The following is a 19,886-nucleotide window of genomic DNA, read 5'->3' on the forward strand; positions in this document are numbered from 1 at the left end:
GACTTAATCAGTACTCCCTCCATCTCAAAATAGATGACGCTTTTGACTTTTAGATATATGTTTGATCATTTGTTTTATTCAATTTTTTACATAAAATAAAATAAAATAAGTCATTACTAAAGTATCTCTAATGATAAAATAAATCATAACAAAATAAATACTATATATACAAAAATTTTGAATAACACGAACAATAAAACAAGATGTCTAAAAGTAAAAAAAAAACGTCATGCATTTTAGGGCGGAGGAAGTATAAACTATCTTATAATTTTTATTCTCACTATTTTAAATTATAAGTCGTTCTGACTTTTCTATATACATAGCTTTTCCGATGCTATATACATTATACATTATGTCTAAGTATTCTCGAAACAGCTTCACGCCAGCTTTACAAAATCAAAACCACAGAATGCAACGGTGGATCCTTGGTAGGTTATCTCATCAGGTTCCTATGCAAGATTCAGATTGGACGATGCAATGACAATTGACAAGGATAGCTGCAACGGCAATAGGCCAGTAGCATTTCTGCAGAAACCGGCAGTGACAGATGTTTTTCTCTTGCAGAACCGACTCCCGAGGCAGAAATGCCTTCCGGCTCGGCCTGCATGGGCGGCGCGGGTCTTCATGCTGCGGCAGCTGCGCGAAATCCAAAGACACGTCACACGCTCCGTTACGGCACGCGCGTCCTGTTCTCTACCCGTTCGATCACATTAACGTAGCAGCCAGATGCCCAAGCATCATCGCTTGGCAGATAAACCAATGCTTAAAAATATCCAGAACAACTGCATCAGGGAGAGAGAAAGAAAACTCATTTCTTGTACAGAGTTGACATGGCACGTATGGAAAAACGAAGAGTTTTACAAAGTCGTCGAACCAAAAGGCCACAAGTGTTGCTATCTATCTTGGGAATAATTAATGTATACAGAAGGATAAACATTACAGCATTTCAGCTCAATTAGCCTGATTTGGGGCTAAATCCAATCTGGCATCACTGCCAAGAGTAACCGGTCATCAAACGCTAGTGCAGGCGTGCAGCAAAACCCTCCAATTCGGTGGTTTCTACTCAGATTTAACGCACGAGGATATGTTATGCTGTATTGTTGCTGCAAACAACTTCTCAAGCTTTATCCCACTATCCCAGAAGGGACCACAGTTTGCTAGTTGCAGAGCAGTGCAATTGTGCAGCAGGCTAACAGTGATATTGGCCAATTACGCACCCTTAAGTGATCATGTTTCCCATACTGAAGTTACTTCCACACTATATCACCCAAAAACTTGAGAGCCGGAACACCTCTAATCTCCATGTCCACAAGAGGTGCTTCAATAATGTTCAAACCCATCAACTCTGAGTCACTCCTTATCATATCCAATGCACGTGCTTGATCCTGTGTGAAAGAAAATGAGATACATAAACTTTCCTGCAGGCTGGTAGTTTTTACAAGAACCAGATATTAACTGAAAATCTAAACTGTCGGTGCCACATCATTTGTACCTTTCTTTTTATAGCACAGAATTTGCAGTCTGATGTTGAAGGTGGCAGAACTTGGTTCACAATGAGTCTCCTTACAGGAACACTTTCCTTTTGCAATGAAGAATGCAGTCTTGATGACTCACTGATTGCCATCACCTGAAAAATGCCAATGCAAAAGATAAAGGTAAAGTATTAGTTTCCAGGGAGTACATATGCTAGGGGGTGGGGTGGGAAGCTAAGCACACAATAGTTACCGTTGGGATTGTCACAATTATAAACTCTGTTGCTTCCGTAGTCGCGAAAAAGCTCTCGCACTTTGAGCATCCTTTCTCTGAGCTGCTCTAATTTGTTCGCCTTTAGGAGGAGGAATATGAGTTAAAGGTTTGAAATCCTAGTGAAGAAACAAATATACTGTATTCGACAGGAGCTGGGCAGAACACCTACTGCATCCTGCTGTTGGACCTCTTGTCCAAATACTGATTTAATAGCTGATGTTGCAGAAGCAATCTTGCTCCTTAGCTGCAAAAACAAGGCAAGCCTCAACATGATACAAACAGCATCATTTCAAGTTGCCAGAACACAACAATAAACATCTGCAGATAGAATGAACAAATAGTTGCATACTGACAGTGGCCATACCAAGCCCTTTCAATGAGATGCATGTGATGTTTCGCAAAACCAACAAAAATAAACTGTTGAGCTCGCTAACACTGACATGAAAAAAATTATAAGGAATGTTTTAAGAACATCGATGTACAAAAGACATACACTACAGCTATCCAATTTCACAAACTGAATGTGTTAACAATACAGCACAGTGTGAAGGCTACATTAAATAAGTCAAAGTGAACCATATCAGAAGAATATGCAACCACTACAAGTTGAGCCATCAGAACAAAATAAGGGGGTTGTAAGAAGATTACAATATAATTCTTTTCTTCATTCAGCAATCAGTGTACTGTATATTAAGGGCCTGTTTGGATCCTCTCCCCTAAACTTTAGAGCTCTAAAAACTTTAGAGCACTTTAGCTCAGTTTTGAGGTCTAATGCTCTAATGTGAGGTGGGCTAAAGTTTAGAGCTAACTTTAGACCACCTGTTTGGAGCTTTAGCTTTAAAGTTTAGAGCTCTAAAATTTAGAGGAGGGGATCCAAACAAACCCTAAGGCTTTAAGGGCCTTAAATCATAGCATACTAGTGCAAAAGCATGGAAGCTAACAAATACCTTCAAGATTTTCCCAATGGATGCATCCAAGAAATCTGGCAAGGATAGTAACCGGAGTGTATGGCCCTGTCAAAAAAAGGAAGCAAATAATATCTGATAGTGTAAATGGGTATCTTGACTCAACATTTGATACACAATGGTAGCGTTATTACCGTAGGGGCAGTGTCAAATACAATGCGGCTAAACATGCTGTATTCTTGTGCTTCGAGAAATTGCATAACCTGAGTGACACGCAAAATGGAGGTCACAAACTACAATCAGAAGAATGAGAAGCAGGGATACCATAAGCTATACACATGTCTTCTTACCTTAGAAATTGCAATTGCTTCATCCAGGCCAGGTGGTGGTGTGTCCAACAATTCCCCCAATTTCAGCTCTCCAAGCTGTACTGAAAGATGGCATTAGCCAAATACTGAACTGAACTGGGACAAAACGCTTTATGCTGATCCTAAGATGACTGAACACAAAGTATACATAAATATGATGATGCACCTGCTCAGCAAACACACCAAGGCCCATGTTATCCATGAAATCTTTTACCCCAGTCCCTCCATTTTTTTGACTTGCTGTCCGAAACTCCTCCCGGGCCTTCTCAGGATTTATCTGCATCAAAACTCAGAACATGTCACACATAAGAATGATGCACATCAATCTATTCTAGGCATTCACAGTAGAGAACTCTCCTATTGTTTCCACTAAAAAAATATCTATTCTAGGCATTATGAATTTAACATTGTAAGTTGTCAACTCATTACACTTACTGTAATTCCAATGGCTTAGCCCTGTCTGAAGGTTGTGATCAGTCAAAATAAAACGTTCGAGGTAACAGGAATGCAAACTTTCCAAGAGAAATTAAAAATGGCAGCAACAGCCAACCAACTATAGAGTTTCATCTTGCAAGGATAAAAGCTGCTCGTGGACAATGGAAATCAAAACCCCAAAGTGCTTATACTATCGAAATCGACACTAACAACTAGTCTATTACACTACTGCTCAGATTGTTTAGATGAAGGGTGGATAGAGTCAGTGAACCTCTGACTCTACCACCACACCTACGGTGCTTTGCAACACTACTGCTCAGTTGATCTGCATGTTCTATAGGTCCTTGTCACTGTTCAGAATCCGATGTTCCTAACCTCAAGCGCAAAAAGAGGTGAATCAGGGCCCTCAACCTGCACGAGCGTCCCACCACTCAAATCCTGAAACGCCGAGGAAGCAAAATGAATCAGTTAAGTAATAAGAACAAGATACTCTAGAGAATCAAGCATGTCTCAAAAAGCAGAGGCATTCAGCGGGATGAGGGACCTGTGCGAAGGAATCGCTGAGCGAGTGCGCGGGGTCGGTGGAGACGACGAGGGTCGGGTGGCCGTCGTTGGCAAACCGCACGGCCAGCGACGCCGCGCAGCTCGTCTTCCCGACCCCACCCTTGCCCCCGAGCATGTAGTACCGTCGCCGCGTCCCTGACGACATCTCCTGGAACCCCAGGTCCTCCGCCCCCTCCTTCGCAGGCGGGGCGGCCGCCGAAGCCGACGCCGCGCGCACCGACGCGTACCGGCCGGGGCGTCGGCGCGGGAGGCGGACGCTGCTGCAGCCCTGATTCACGGGCACCGCTAAAGAGAGGCGGCGCGCGGCCGCTTGAAGGTGCGGCGAGGCGGTCGCGAGCATCGTGGCGAGCCGGGGATGAGGCGGATTGCTTGGTTTCTCTTCTCTTTGCTTCGCTTCGCTTCTGTTCTGACTCTCGGCTCTCGGGTCTCGGTCTCGCACCACCGCGGAGCACCGTCGCGGCCACGAGCTGCCACGCCTACGCCGCAAGAGGCCGAGGCAGCCCAACCAGACACACAGCCCCGCTGACCTGGGCTGTGATACGAGCCCACATCAGGAAATAGCGCAGTCGTCCGTGGCAGGCCAAGAGTTTGGCCCGGCTTGTGTGAGGATGGAATTCTGCACCGAGCAAATTGTGGCCCATAAGGCTGACATTAAAGCCCAGGCGTCGCAACTCTCAATAGTAGCTCAGTGTGGGCTCACTACAGGATCAAATCAAATAGAGGCTTACAGCGACGCCATTCTTTTCATCATTCATCGGTGACGCCATTCCGTATGATCCAAGCTCATCGAGCTGTCCGCCGCTAATTGTTTACAAAGCTTCCGTTAACCACCCTCGCGCCCGCCCTCCCTTCCTAATCACGCGATTGTGTCATTCTAAACCACTGTGCAGCTGTCCGTACTTAGCCGAAAGCAGGGGAATAGAGAAATGGCGATGGACGGTTGAGTCCAGGCGACCACTTGATCCACTTGGGGGCTGGCACTCATCCTGACAGAGGTAAAAACAACGCTGTCGCCAGATTAATTGCGGATTCCATCTCCACTAACTGACGGGATTGGCGAATTGTGAAGGTTTCCTTGTCGTGTACTTTTGGAATGGAAGTCGTAAGCCAGTTTAGTCAACTGACAGGCTCTTTTTAAGATTGCTTCCTGTCATGTTCACGGGCGACCTAGGTTGCCCTCTGGCTCCTCTTGATTGGATAATGGCTACACGCAAGCGTGATGCTACGTCAGAGAATACTATGCACGAGTGCCCTGTTCGCTTGGCTGATAAGCCATGGCTGAAAGTACTGTTGGCTAATTTGTTGTAAGAGAAAAAATACTGTTCGTTGGTTGAAAAAGTACGGTTTATAAGCCAAGTGAACAGGACGCAGAATTGCAGGGAAGCACACAGAGGATATTCCCTTCTGAACTTTTTTTTGTAGCAACTTATTTTTCAGCACAAAAAAAAAGATTCTTCTTGTAAACAATAACCACTTTTGGTGGATCTTCAGAGTTCAGACACTTTGGAGCTTCAGAATTCAGATAAGCAATAATTGTATCACGCAAATGGTTTGTAACTAACCACATGTGCTTCAGGAAGAAGAACTGATCTGGCATACATGCAGAATAATGCAGGCACAAGAGCAAGATGCAGACAAAGTGAAAAGGGTTGAGAAATCAGGTAAGTCTCCTGTGCATTCCTATCATAAAAAGCACGCACATCTTGACAATGTCTTCTGCACTCACAAGCCACTAGGCTGGAAGCTAGCGAGAGCAGCCAACCCGAGCTAGCTCCAGAGAAATCATTGGCACGAATGATGAAGCGATCAGTGCGGCCAGCCGCCAGCCCTCCACGGGCGCGAGAACGGCGTCAGGAATAGGATCAGGCTGGTGTCGCCCTTTTCAGTCCGGTCCTGTCCCGAAGAGTGAAGACTCAAGACTCTTCCTTTCCATCCGTAATTCGGTGCAGCCGCCGATCAACTGATGCATTCACCGCCTGACAGATAGGCTAGCGTTTAGGTCAAGAGTAAATTGCACGGCTGGTCCTTACAGTAAAGACTGATTTCGTCTGTGTCCCCAAACTATTAAATCGCACAGTTGGCTCCCCAATCTACTTAATCCGGCCCATGTAGGTCCTAAACAGCCCAGGCGGTGTCAAGGCTGTCCACGTACGCATGTGAGGCACACGTGACCATTGGCAAGTACTTGCTTTTTAGCAAAAAAAAAAACCGCGCGATCTCATCCTTTCCTTTCTCTCCTCTCTCGGACCAACGTCGACGAAAGGGGGAATAGGGGAGGGGCGGAGCGTGGCGGCGCCGGCGACTGGTGCTGTTCGTGGAGGCGACGCGGGCGGAGAGCGAGGACGACTCGACGGCCGCGCCTAGAGGGCCCTCTAGGCGCGGGCAGTGGGGGAGATGGCCGCCAAATCGAGCTCGGTGGCGGCGACCAGGAGGCGCGGTGATGAGCCGCGACTGATTATGTGCCCGAGGTGCCATCGTCATAAGGTAGTAAAGTGTCGTTCAAAGCAGCCGTGGTCCTTGGATCAGATCTTCTACACCTGCCCAGATCACAATGTAAGTTAGGTTTGCCAGTTTGAGTTCAGTCCAAATCCGAGTATTAGAGTCAAGTTTTGAGTATGTGTGCTTTGTCTGTTTGCTGAATCTGCAGAAAGATGGAACCGGTTGCCCATTTTTTCTTTGGGAGGCAGGATACATCAACCACTTGGAGACAGCAGCAGCAAAAGAAAAGGCAACTGGGATGCAATCTGATGAAGTTACTGAGAGCCTGTTGGAGAAGAATGTCGACCTAGGAAATGGAGATGCCACAGCTGTTGAAGTAGAGATTAGAACTTTGATCAATATAGGATATGATATTGCAGGGCTCTTAAAATGCATTCTCTGTATGTGCTTGATAATTGTAGTTGTGCAATTGCTGCTGATGTTTGTTCAGATGAAGAAGTGAATGGTGAATGTGAAGTAGGTTTGGGGAATATGAATGCTTTTGTTTTTGTGTGAACTTGTAATATTTCCATGTAAGAACTGGTAATGCTTTATGGTATTGATCATGTATGTTATCTAACTGAAATTTGTTGTATTTGTGACTGTAATTTTAGAAGAACACATTTCACTTATGCAAATCTTGATTCATGTATGTTATCTGACTGAAATCTTGATTCTCCTTGACTCTGGAAGTGTTGGGACTCTTATCAAAGATCTGCTGGTAGCAACCTGTACTTTGCCCACTCAATCCTGTGAGTCTGTGACATACTCAATGGCTGATGGATCACCTATGCAGTCTTCCACTATGGTTTCACAGTTGGCATGGTTTTTGCAAGGGCATACCTTCACATATGATGCTAGATCTGCTGGTAGCCCCACTTAGATTCACTGGAAATCGAAAGTCATGAGATTCCCTCATAAGGGTCAAAACATTCAGTTACAAGGGTTACAGTAAGACTCCACTAACTATACTTAGATTGCTCCTCACAAGTTGAAAGTACTGATTAGAAGACAAGGCCTATTACAGTGTATGTCGATCTAGACATCTGTTGCAGCCCATTTGCTAGCATCTATGGACACTGTAAGACCAGATGGCACACATGGAGCAAAGTGAACATTTCTACCAGCAGATCTGTAATTTAGCTACACCAAGCATTACAAAAGATGTTACTATCCACAAAAGCAACTATACTGCTACCCTATTCCATGTTGCTATCAACAAAAGGCAACTATATCGCTTTTCTGAGAAAGTCACAAAAGTCAGGTTGGCATGTCCACAGTTTTATGCAGCATTTTCAGCTGTGGTCTTCTTCCCTTGAACCCCTCCAATCTTCTTACCCTTCTTTCCTCCACCTTGTCCAGCTTCTTTGCTCTTGCCTTGAACTCCTCCAGTCTTCTTGCCCTTCTTCCCTCCACCTTGTCCAGCTGTGGTCTTCTTGTTCACTACTGGTCTTGCAGTTGGCTGGTTGGACTGAATGAAGGTAGAGTCTAGCAAGGGTCCCAACTACTGATTTAGGCTGCTGCATTGAGTGGGCTATAGGAGGCAGTATGAGATTAGTAGAGTAAAATAGATGTTGCACACAGTAGAGTATAATTGAAATCACACAAACCTGAGAAAGCATCTGTGAAAGCATTGTTTCCTGTGTCATCTCTTCTTGCATTAGGTAATCAAAAGGTGGTGGTGCCTACAAGAACAGTAATATTAACAACTGAAGGGATGAGTGTCTAGTGTAACAGAACATAACATAGTACATACACCATGGTCATCAGTAACTATTGGAGGTATTTCTTCAATGCCACTTGGACTGATGCCTGCCTTCTTCAATTCACATGTCCTCACATTGTGATCTGGTGATTTGCACCAACTTCAGTGCATTTTGGATCCATGCTTTGTTAACTTAGGTTCATTTCTGCCTTGAACCTCATATGCTTGTTTTTTCCTTGCCTTTGATGGCCTCCCAATCATTTTCTCATAAACTGGTGGAGCAACTGGAGGTCCATCAGTCTTCTCCCAGTCAGCCATGTCCTTATATGGCCAAATGTTGTTGGCATATGCAGTTGCAAAAGCTTCAATAGAGTAACAGGCAGGGATCACTGTCTCTAGAGGTATCCTCTCATGTCTCAAGCAGGAAATGGCATGGGAATATGGAATACCTGTGAGATCCCACCTCCTACAGTCACATTGCTTGTTGACAATATCAACAATGTATGTGTTTTCCTTGAACTGCACTTGGAATATTCCCTGGCCAGCAGGCATGGCATAGCACATATTAGCAAATTCAGCATTCTTGGCATTTTTTTCTTATCTTTGGGCAAACAGTTCCAACAAAGTTTTTTGCTTCCTTTTGTTTGTTGTAGTGTCTAGTCATTATTTGGTTTTTGATCCTCTCTAACATACTTAGGATGGGTAGCTCCCTAGCCTCTAAGATGTACTTGTTAAAGACCTCACAGTTGTTATTGAGCAACACATCATATTTTGGGAAAGTGCTGAAAAAGGTTCTGACCCAGGTATTTGGTGCCATTTGTTCCAACCATTGGTGGGCAGTTGCATCTATTTCCTTTATTTTCTGCATGTTCTTCTCCCAATGCCTCACACAGGTGGACCTAGCACATGTCCACAACTGCTTTTATAGGTTGTCACCTTTGAAATGGACTTGAAAATTTTGGTACAGATGTCTCACACAAAATATGTGCTCAGCCTCGGGGAACACTTGTGCCACAGCTGGGATCAGACCCTACAAAAAAACAGTGGTAATGTGTTAGTGAACAAACATGCAACTGTTATTAGTCACTGATTATGCAGAAAACTTTGTGCAAATGTTATTTTACCTTTTGCTTGTCTATCATGATAGTCCATGGGAATGTGTTGTCAATGCGGAGGTCATCTTTCAGGCTATGCAGAAACCATTTCTAGGATAAGAGAGATTCAACTTCCACCACTGCAAAAGCAATTGGGAAGATGCAGTCATTTGGATCCATCCCTACAGCAGTAAGCAACTGCCCTCCAAACTTTGTCTTCAGGTGACATCCATCCAAAAAGATGATTGGTTTGCATCCACTTAAGAAACCTCTTTTACAAGCATCAAGTGATAAGTAACAACTACTAAATGCTCCTTCTGTTAGATTAAGGTAGAAGCTGCTACCAGTATTGGACCTTCTCAACTCTTGCCCATAATCCCACAGCTGAGAGTACTGCTTCAACTCATCACCATATATAGTCTGCAATGCAAATTTTCTTGCTCTCCAGAGCTTGGTTCTAGATGGAGTAAGGTTCCATTCCTTTTGAACAGTTCTTACAAAGTTAGGTAATGTCATCTTGTTGCCTGCCCTAAATGTTTCCAAGTACTTCTCTGCAAGCCATTTGGAGGTACAAGTCTTGATCACCCACTTTTTCTGGCAGTTGTGATGGCCATTGTATGTCTTCACTAGAAAACAATTTGTCCTACTGTCCATGGATGCATAGAAGTTCCATGGACACCCTTCAGCACAATGAGCCTTGACTCTCTTCCTATCATTTCTGGGCATTTTGATCTCTACCCTATTCCTAATGCTGTACTCTGTGATGGCCTTCCTCACAAGCTCAATTGTACCAAATACTTGCCCTACACTGAATGATGGATTTAGCAAATCTTCCTACCGAAATTCCCTGAACCTGTTCCTACTGCTACCTTCATCACAATCTGCCAAGTCAATCTCTTCCTCTTCTGTTGATTCATCCTCATCTCCAACTGGCATATTCATAGATTGCTTCCTCTTGAGTTTGTTGTCCGCAGCCTTCTTCCATTTGAACATTTTACAACCCTTAGTTGCCCCTTCATCAAACACACCAGCATCAACATTGTCAGCAAACAGGTCATCATCAGAAAATCCAATCTCATAATCACTATCATTAAAGTCTGAGTCATCTGAATTACTGTCATATGCCTCAATGCCATCATGTACTTCATCTTGGTTTCACTCAGTGGCCTTCCTCAGGTTTGTGTAAAACACTGACAATTTCTCCTCTTTCTTCCTTTCAACTGTCACAACCTTAACAGGACTTAAGACCTTGGGCAAACTACAAACATGATTCAGCACAATGTCATCCCAATTGATACCAGAACAAATCATATCATGATGATCAAGATAAATGACCAGGTTCCTCACCCTATCAATCACAGACATCATGACCATTGTGTCACTATCAGTCTCTATAAGTCTCAAACCATCTGTTATTGTCTTCCCTGGCAATAACCAATGCACCTTCAGTGTACGTGATTTCTTATCATAACCTAACTCTTCCACAAAGTCCTTTATCCATAGGGGTGACCAAGTATCAGCATCACACTGATCAAACCAGTCAATTTTTTCATCGAGGTAAACATGGTTCTCCTGAACACCAACAAAAAAACCACCATGATGCACCTCTAGACTGAACTGGTTAGACCCTGGACCTACATTTCAACCAATTTTCAACATTCAGTTCAAAATTTTTCTCATCCATACCAAGAACCCTAGAAGACCGCCATTCATGCCTACAAATCAACTACTTTCAAATGAAAATGGCCTAAATCTACCGTAATGTCCACAAATCCATAGCAAACACTCAATAGAGGGTCCAAATGAAGATAGGGTTTGAGCTCATAAGGTTTCTTCAACTCACCGTATTCAGGCGCCGACTCTTCTTTCTGACGCAATTTGGCGGCCATCTCCCCCACCGCCTACGCCTAGAGGGCCCTCTAGGCGTGGCCGTCGAGTCGTCCTCGCTCTCCGCCCGCGCCGCCTTCACGAACAGCACCAGTCGCCGGCGTCGCCACGCTCCACCCCTCCCCTGTTCCCCCTTTCGTCGACGTCGGTCCGAGAGAGGAGAGAAAAGAAAGGAGTGAGGTGGAGAGGATGAGATCGTGTGGGGTTTTTTTTTGCTAAAAAGCAAGTACATGCCGACAGTCACGTGTGCCTCACGTGCGTACGTGGACAGACTTGACACCGCCTGGGCTATTTAGGACCTACATGGGCCGGATTAAGTAGATTAGGGAGCTAACTGTGCGATTTTATAGTTTGGGGACCCAGACGAAATTAGCCCAATACTTTAAGGACCGGCCATGCAATTTACTCGGTCAAACACCAGCAAGGTTTTCGCAAATCGCAATCAAGCCTCCACTATCGCATGTCAACTTCTCTATCTCATGTCGACATTGCTCACACCCTCTCGTGTCGCTGAGAATCATATACGCCTACACAGCTATGGCGACGGCTGGGGCGTCAGTGTGTGCAATGGCCAACATGTACCGATGCTTCTACTGCTCTAATCTAGCTAATCCAAGAGAAGCTAATAGGCACGGTGATGGGTTACTGATCACTTAGTAGCTCAAATGCTCAATTAGTTGAGGGTGCTAACAAGGAGGTGTGGATCGGAGCACCACGCACGTCCAGGATCGGGATGCCATTGCCACAGAGAAGTTCCGGCAGCCAATGGGTATCCTATATCCTTACGTACCTGAAGTCGGAACACTACTAGCAGTGTGCTAAGAGCCTAAGACGCTTGAGGCCACAATTTCAGGTTGATTTGACGGGGAAGTTGATATGGTTCTTGTGTTGAGATCCAAGTTCTGGGGTCAGGCGTGAGCCAGGACAGCACTACCAGCTGCAAGAATCTATATCTTCCTACTAATTGAACTTGGGTAAAGCAGGTAAACCATGGATGGTGATTCTACTACAGCTAATGATGCTTCTTTAGAATCAGACAGCAGGTGCTGAACTGGTGGCCAGGGGTCCACCCGTCCAGGTCTCCAGGACCCTAACAGGACCTAGCAGATAACGGATGGCGCGCCTTGACAGTTGACACTTGACACAGGTGTCACGGCTAGGTTGGACTTGAGCTCAAGCTCAAAGCAGTTCAGTGTGGAACCTGAACTGTGTTTATATCTCTGAAATTACGGGTGATATGGATGGCTGCAGGGCCAGGGCCAGGCTAATTGCAAGAGCTTGAATGGACCGGAGTGACGATTTTCTGAAGTTCTGGTGCGTGTGCAGTGTAGGTGCAGACAAAGCAAAGCAATGATCAGCAAAGATATCAATAATACTAGTGTGTGTCAGGATGCATCTTCGGCCGATCTGATCGATTTCTCGTCAGCTATCATGGTTCGGTTTCCGTGGACGAGAGAAGCATTTCCTCTTGTGGCTTCATGCTAACGCACTTCTAGCTAGATTCAGGTCAGCAGAAGCCGTCTGCTTCACCTTTAACAAAATCAGAAGCGAAAATCACCAGTTCGCCACACCCAAACACCACACGTGTATGGATACCAGAAACTGTTTCTTGTACGCGTTCTCTTTGTACAGTATCTCTGCACACGTTCATCACAAAAAATTTCCTGAAACGCGGTGCAGGGCGGATAGTAACAGTGAGTTCTTAGAGTGCGCAGTCGGCCTGCAAAGCTAGGTTGGCAGAGTTCTAGAGGTTTCGGATTTTCCCAAGTTGAGTGGCGGACTTGAAACGAGTTGTAGTGATCATAAAAGCAGGCTTCTTTTGAAAAAGCACAGTGCCACGGCATGGAAACGCAAGGTCTTGCCTTGCGAGACATCACAATCCAATGCTGGAGCGCAGTGCAGGTGCCTACCGTCTAGCTTTGCGATTGCAGACCACCGGACGAAGTGGCATAACTGCCATACACTCGTGATGTGGTCGTACCAGCACTGTTGACAGACACATCATATGGTGGATCGGTGGTCCATGATATGGGCCTGCCTCCAGCAAATTAGGCCTAAAAATGTCAGGAACGCTCAATTCATGTACTGAGACAACACAGCGGTACACAAATTAGTACCAGAGGGAACAGTGGACAAATGCCGGTGTTAGGATTGGTACATCGTTTGTACTTTTGCAGCATTGCTCAAATCGGCAATTGTTGAGGATCCTATGCAGCGGAGCAAGATGGTGAAAATGTAAACTATAAGAGTTGGGTAGGTCTGACCTCTTAATCCTGATGACAGTTAGTGGTTTTCAGTTAAGTTGAAGTAAGCTGAAGGTGAGAGGAGAAATATCAGATTGGAGTACTCAGGCTGGGAACCGTTGAAGTAACGAAGATGATATTTTCAATAGTGGCAGGTTGTTCTTTCCGTTTTTGAAACCAGTGGCAGGTCACTTTTGACAGTGACAATCGATGCAAGCATTGGTTCTGAGCTCATTCAGAAGGTCTGCAGTCTGCAGAGCACTAACTGCAGCTTGCATGCTGATTGCTGAAGCACAGAGTAGTTAGGATAACTCCGTATTGTAATACATTTTTAGAAAATCTACAACTGCTCATCATTTGAATTCGGTCACTGATGGGCAAGCCGAGTCGGCGACCCCGCAATTGAAAATTGCTCAGTTGCTGCAGCTCCATCGGTAATACGGCAATGGCGGCAATGCCATGACAGCGACGATGTCCCTGAACCAATGGTAAATTTCGGTACGGTTTGTCCCTGGTTGGCTTGCTCATGCTACCTGTATTGTAGGAGCAGAATATGCTAAATAAACGTCAACTTATACAAAATCCGGCCGTCGACGCCAAAATATCCGTCCCTACAATAGCATTTCTCGCTTGGGATCAAAGCGCCCTCCGGCCCTCCCTATTTTAGAATTTGTTCGTCACCCACACACCTATACTATACCAGCGTCATGACCTCGACGTCGCGCTTTATCCCGCGGCATATTATACACACTTGCCAATTGATAAACCCTCAATTATTTTACCTGCCGCAGACACAAATACCATTTGTTTTTATCGGTGACCGATCACGGGGATGATGACGCGAATTCGTGTCCTTAAGTAAGAGCAAATATAAGCGTGAGAGTTCATACATCCCGTCCAATGGCGATCAGACAACGTGTTGGAAGAGATTAAACTAGCCGGAACAGAATCGGGGAAATTCATTTGAGCAGCGATGATCGATCCCCTGTCCAATTAGGGAGCTAAGTAGCAGCACTGCGCCTCTGTGGATCCGACAAAGTAGGCCTAATAAAAAGGCGTTGTGTACCTGCCACCTCTAGCTCACTCCTTGAGGACCTGGCTCTCCCTATAAATACCTCCTGCTTACTGCCTCCAAGAGCAAGCAAGAGAGGCAGACACACACACATAGCTGCGAGTAGAGCTTCTTCTTCTTCTTCCTCCTCCTCATCTTCCTGAGTGCAGTACGTGTGCTAGCTCTAGCACGCACGTAGCGAGCTCGATCGACGGAAATGTCGACCAACTCGAGATCGAACTCCAGGGCCAACTTCAACAACGAGATCCATGACATCGGACACGGTGCAGAACTCCACCATGATGCCCCCCACGTACTACGACCGATCGCTGGCGGACATGTTCCCTCCCCACCTCCTCAAGAAGGTATGCATATCTATGGTGACTGGTGAGGCAGTCTGATTCATCCTGTTTTCGTTTCGTTGGTTGCTAATAACCGGCGGAGACTGATGAGTGTGTGTGGCGGTGCTCCCTCCCATGGAACCCATCAACAGGTGGTCTCGGAGGTGGTGTCCACGTTCTTGCTGGTGTTCGTGACGTGCGGGGCGGCGGGGATCTACGGCAGCGACAAGGACCGCATATCGCAGCTGGGGCAGTCGGTCGCCGGCGGGCTCATCGTCACGGTGATGATCTACGCCGTCGGCCACATCTCCGGCGCGCACATGAACCCCGCCGTCACGCTCGCGTTCGCCGTCTTCCGCCATTTCCCCTGGATTCAGGTACGCGTTCGATCGTAACTGTTGTTATACAGCTGCAGCCTGCTGCAGACTTCGTCTTCTTGCATCAAAACTGAGCCATAGTTGGTTGGGCATAATGATGCACTCGTTGACATGGCTTAACTTGAGCTGCACATACTTGTCATGGTGTGGTCATGGGCCAAATTATTCACCTTTTTTCTAAGGCATAATAGATGCCAAATGATCAAGTCTAGCTTTTTTGTATTATCCTCATCATCTAAAGGGAAGTCAAAGAACAACGCTTAGTATATGCTGATACATGTAGCTTGTTGTCCCGGACCAACCAATCGTGTATGCTTCATATATTCATTCATAGCCCAAATAGTGCCCACGCGGAATTAAAGAATCTTGTAGTCGCGACCTTAGCTTGTTCATTCCCGTCACACGTCCCTTTCATTCCTTGTCCAATTCGGTTGCCTAGCTGAAACCTGGAGCTGGAGCCAAGCAATCAGTAGCGTTAGTAAACACAAATAATGCAGTGTGCGCTACTTGTATAATACATACGTTGGGCTTGGGCACGGCATGTGAAGACTGCCACAAGCTCGTGTAGTCGTGCCAGCTGATCATGAAGCGAAACTGCCATCCAGAAGCTCGTGTAGTCGTGCCAATGCCAAGACGCAAGTGCTTGATGACGGCCAAAACGCAAGAGCCTGGCTATGGCCATCCACATGGGCTCCAACTCCAACCGACCAGATTGGCGCCGGGCCGTCGGCCGGCCACGTCGCTTTCGTCGGCACCATCTCCGTGTTCTGAAGGCCGGAGACAGACAAGTGTTCGCTCCCGTCCCGTCCTTTTTGGCACAAAAAAGCTGCGAGGGTGAATTTGGCCGTTGGGTCGGGGGCCGCGCGTGCGGCGCAGGCGAGAGGTGTTCCGCCATGGTGGACTGGTGGCGGTGCGGGGAGGGACAGGGACCGAGCTAGCGGGAGTGGCCGCGCCACGCACGCTGCGGCATGTGCACATGTATTATTCCTCGGGGATGTGCCGAAAACGGCAGCGCGGCCGGCCTCTGGTTCGGCACCCTATTCCGGCAGCTGGCTGGCCCCAGTTGCCGGGCTGCGAGCCCTGTTTCACGACGGGTGAGGGGTGACGCTGACCCGAACCGATTCGATGTGTCCGTGTGCCGAGCACCGCATCCGGGTCCGATCGATGCACGTCTCTGTGTAGAGGTGCAATCACCACATGTTTATATATATCTTTGTTTGTGACGCATGCACGATTGCTAGCTGCCCTTCCTTTTTCTGACGTTTGGGGTCGTTGCATGTGTGTCTAACATGGCAGGTCCCGTTCTACTGGGCGGCGCAGTTCACCGGCGCCATCTGCGCGTCGTTCGTGCTCAAGGCCGTGCTGCACCCCATCGCCGTGCTGGGCTGCACCACGCCGACGGGGCCGCACTGGCACTCGCTCATCATCGAGATCATCGTCACCTTCAACATGATGTTCGTCACCCTCGCCGTCGCCACGGACACGAGAGCGGTAAGTGCTTGGATCGGAGGCCCGAGCAGTGATTGCTGTTGGTTTCGCTGTGAAAACTGACCATTTCTGACGCTGTTTTTTTTTTTGCTGTCGTGGATGATGCAGGTGGGTGAGTTGGCGGGGTTGGCAGTTGGTTCCGCGGTTTGCATTACGTCCATCTTCGCAGGGTAAATACATAAATACGCACGCACGATCGCTTAGAGACTGACAACACACATATTACATTCAAGAACCAGGTTATTCAATTCGTAGAATACTTAATTCAAGTTGAAAATAGTTGAGATGGCTACGTCAACACTCATTTGATTACTATAAAACCACCAGTTGCCTTCCTTCCTACAAGTACTAGTAAACAAGAGCAAAATCCAAAACATGATTAGCCGACTGTAACGATTCTTTAATTCAGCTAGCATGTACTAAACCGTGAGGGTAGTACTAGTACGCCAGCCCTGACCTGGTCCGTAACGTAAATTTGACCCAGTCACGAGCGATCCCGCACACGCCACGATGACATAGTAATACAGCTAGATGAACTGAGCACTGAGACGCGAGGGAAACCGAGTGGTGATTGCAGGGCAGTGTCGGGCGGATCGATGAACCCGGCGAGGACGCTGGGGCCGGCGCTGGCGAGCAACCTCTACACCGGCCTCTGGATCTACTTCCTGGGCCCCGTCCTCGGCACGCTCTCGGGGGCCTGGACCTACACCTTCATCCGCTTCGAGGAAGCGCCCAGCCACAAGGACATGTCGCACTCGCAGAAGCTCTCCTCCTTCAAGCTCCGCCGCCTGCAGAGCCAGTCCGTCGCCGCCGCCGACGCCGACGACGAGCTCGACCACATCCAAGTGTGATGCATGCCTGCAGAGAGCTCATGATCCATGCACGCACGCACGCACGCACTTGTTGCACTGTGTGTCCGGTCCGTGGCGCGGTGTGGAACTGTGGATGGCTCGCTCTGTCAATGTGCCAATGAGCTGGAGCTTTATTTTTGGGACGAACACTGTGCCGTGTGCGTGTGTGCAGTCAGTCGTACGCGTGCCAAAGTGTACCTCTCCTGTTGTCACTTGTTCCAAAACCTGTTGGTGCTTATATAAACATCATCTGTGCATTCCATGACCAAATTTCACTTCCTTCACTACTAATATAAATAAGCGTACCAGTGCAGAGAGCTCTCGATTTATGCGCTGAAAAAGAAAAGCTTTGTTACGGTACTCCAGTTACCTCATAAAATTTCAGAGGCCGGTTTGTATGCGTGTAGCGCTCTCTTTCTCTCTCTGCGCTGATTCGACCGAGCGGACAATTGGTTTTATCTGTTGCTTTTCCTATATACTACCATATCTTTAACAGAGCGAAGATGAGGCATATAGTCTGTTATTTATGCCTCGCCTTTTTTGTTGTTTTCTTTTTGGCTTTGATACCTTCGCTTAAATTTGGTTCCCTGTCCAAGGGAGTAGCTAGGTCTTGGTGACGATCGATTTTGTTACCCAGCCGTCATTGTCCTTGCATTATAGTTAAGCATGCAAACCTTGCTGAGACAGGTGGGTCGATCAATCACCTTTCTTCAAAAGAAAACTTTAAAAACTCATTAAAAATCCTCGATTTGGATCAGCATGGTAGCGGCTTAAAATTTGCCATCGGTGTGTAAGAGCGTCTCCGAGAGTTCTCTAAATCCCTTCCCAATCCTTGATTTTTAGCAAGATGAGAAAAAATATATCTTCAACAACTCCTAATCTTTTAGAATTTGATAAAAGTCACCATGTTCTGTGTAAAGTTACGCGCTTTCGAGTCGCGCGTATCTTCCCTCCTCGCGCTTGTTTGTCGGCCAATCCAAAGGTGGAAGGGCATGGAAAGAATAAGAGTAGGACAGGGTTCCTGATGCAAATATACAAGAGAAAGAATATATAAAAGTAGTTATGATAATTTAAAAATATTATAGGATTCCTGATATAAAATTGTCTTCTATATTTTAGGAGGTGATTATTAGAAACTCTTAGAGATTGCCTTCTTTATTTCTTTCAATATTTTTTTAGAAGTTGTAAAACTCTATGTTTTTAGGAAGAAAATATTAGGGTAGTCTTAGAGATGCTCTAACCTGATATTTGCAATGCAAAAGGTATCAGGGCACATGCATATTTTTCTGCGATTAGGCATCATTGTACAATCACGGTGTAATCATTATTACAACAAGAATAATATAGTCCCTCAGCACCCCCGCCCCCCTCCAAAAAAAAAAACTCCCACTTCATAATGTGTCAAACTATCCTTAAAAAAAATACTCCATTAATGAAGATGGTCGTCTAAAGGCGTCCGCCTTCGTTAATGGACGGCGTCCATCTCCGTTAACCATTAACGCAGGCGGGCGCTCGGCCGTGGGCCCTAGCCACGATTAATGGAGGCAGCACCCAACTGTGCCCGCCTCCGTTAATCTGAGGTCAGTGCCTCGCCAAATCATTTGTGTAGTAGTGTATACTCTATACAAAATATTATCAACATTTATATCTTCAAATAAGTTTATTATAAAAATGCATTTCATGATTAATTTATTAATACTTATTATTTATCAATTAGATAAACTTAAATCATTATTTACCATACACTAGAATAATTCTATTTTTTTTAAAAAATTATCTGTATTTGCCATTTAGAAAAATAATACAAGGCAATTTTTTTTCTCGAACATACAAAAGGTCTGCACATCATTGTATTAAGAAAGGAGTTTGAGTACAATGCGGTTTGCCCAAGCTGTAGTGTGGCTCAAACGGATTACAGTTAAGCCCATGCCCACCCTAAAGGGCATAGAAATATAAGGCAAACTTTTCTGTGGAACCTAAAGTAACCCCATATATCTTATCTAAATTTGCCACCTATATCGTTGCTAAAGATAATATAAAGTAAGCATAGCATCTAAATTACCTAGCTATGCCTTACAAAAGATAATATGAAGTAGCTCCATGAATTTGTATGTAATTATGAAGGACAATATAAAGTAACCTCTAAATTTGCAACTAAATTACGCTATAAAAGATTATCTAATTTGTGCACATAGAGCATTATTAGAAATAAACTAAAATAACCCCTCATTTTATTTCTAGCATCTGAAGTAGCTTTGTTTATCTCATATAAGGTACACACCTATTATGTCAGAAAATAAAACAGATAGAGATAAACAACTTTGAATTAATGTAGGTACTGAACTTATCCTAA

The 19,886-nt window shown here is 45.7% G+C and overlaps 1 protein-coding gene and 1 pseudogene across 1 annotated transcript; one reads left to right on the forward strand and one right to left on the reverse strand.

Moving 5' to 3' along the window:
• Positions 1-787: 787 nt before the first annotated feature.
• Positions 788-4,448, reverse strand: LOC136474841 (ATPase GET3B-like; annotated as a pseudogene).
• Positions 4,449-14,550: 10,102 nt separating this feature from the next.
• LOC136478095 (aquaporin NIP2-1-like) lies at positions 14,551-17,676 on the forward strand. The gene is given in 6 exon segments (XM_066476430.1): positions 14,551-14,753; positions 14,755-14,841; positions 14,970-15,194; positions 16,491-16,685; positions 16,791-16,852; positions 17,260-17,676. Coding segments are annotated over 6 exon segments (903 nt in total). The 5' UTR covers positions 14,551-14,693; the 3' UTR covers positions 17,534-17,676.
• Positions 17,677-19,886: the final 2,210 nt, after the last annotated feature.

The sequence above is a fragment of the Miscanthus floridulus genome, chromosome 8 (genome assembly GCF_019320115.1).
Source record: "Miscanthus floridulus cultivar M001 chromosome 8, ASM1932011v1, whole genome shotgun sequence".
NCBI lineage: Eukaryota > Viridiplantae > Streptophyta > Magnoliopsida > Poales > Poaceae > Miscanthus > Miscanthus floridulus.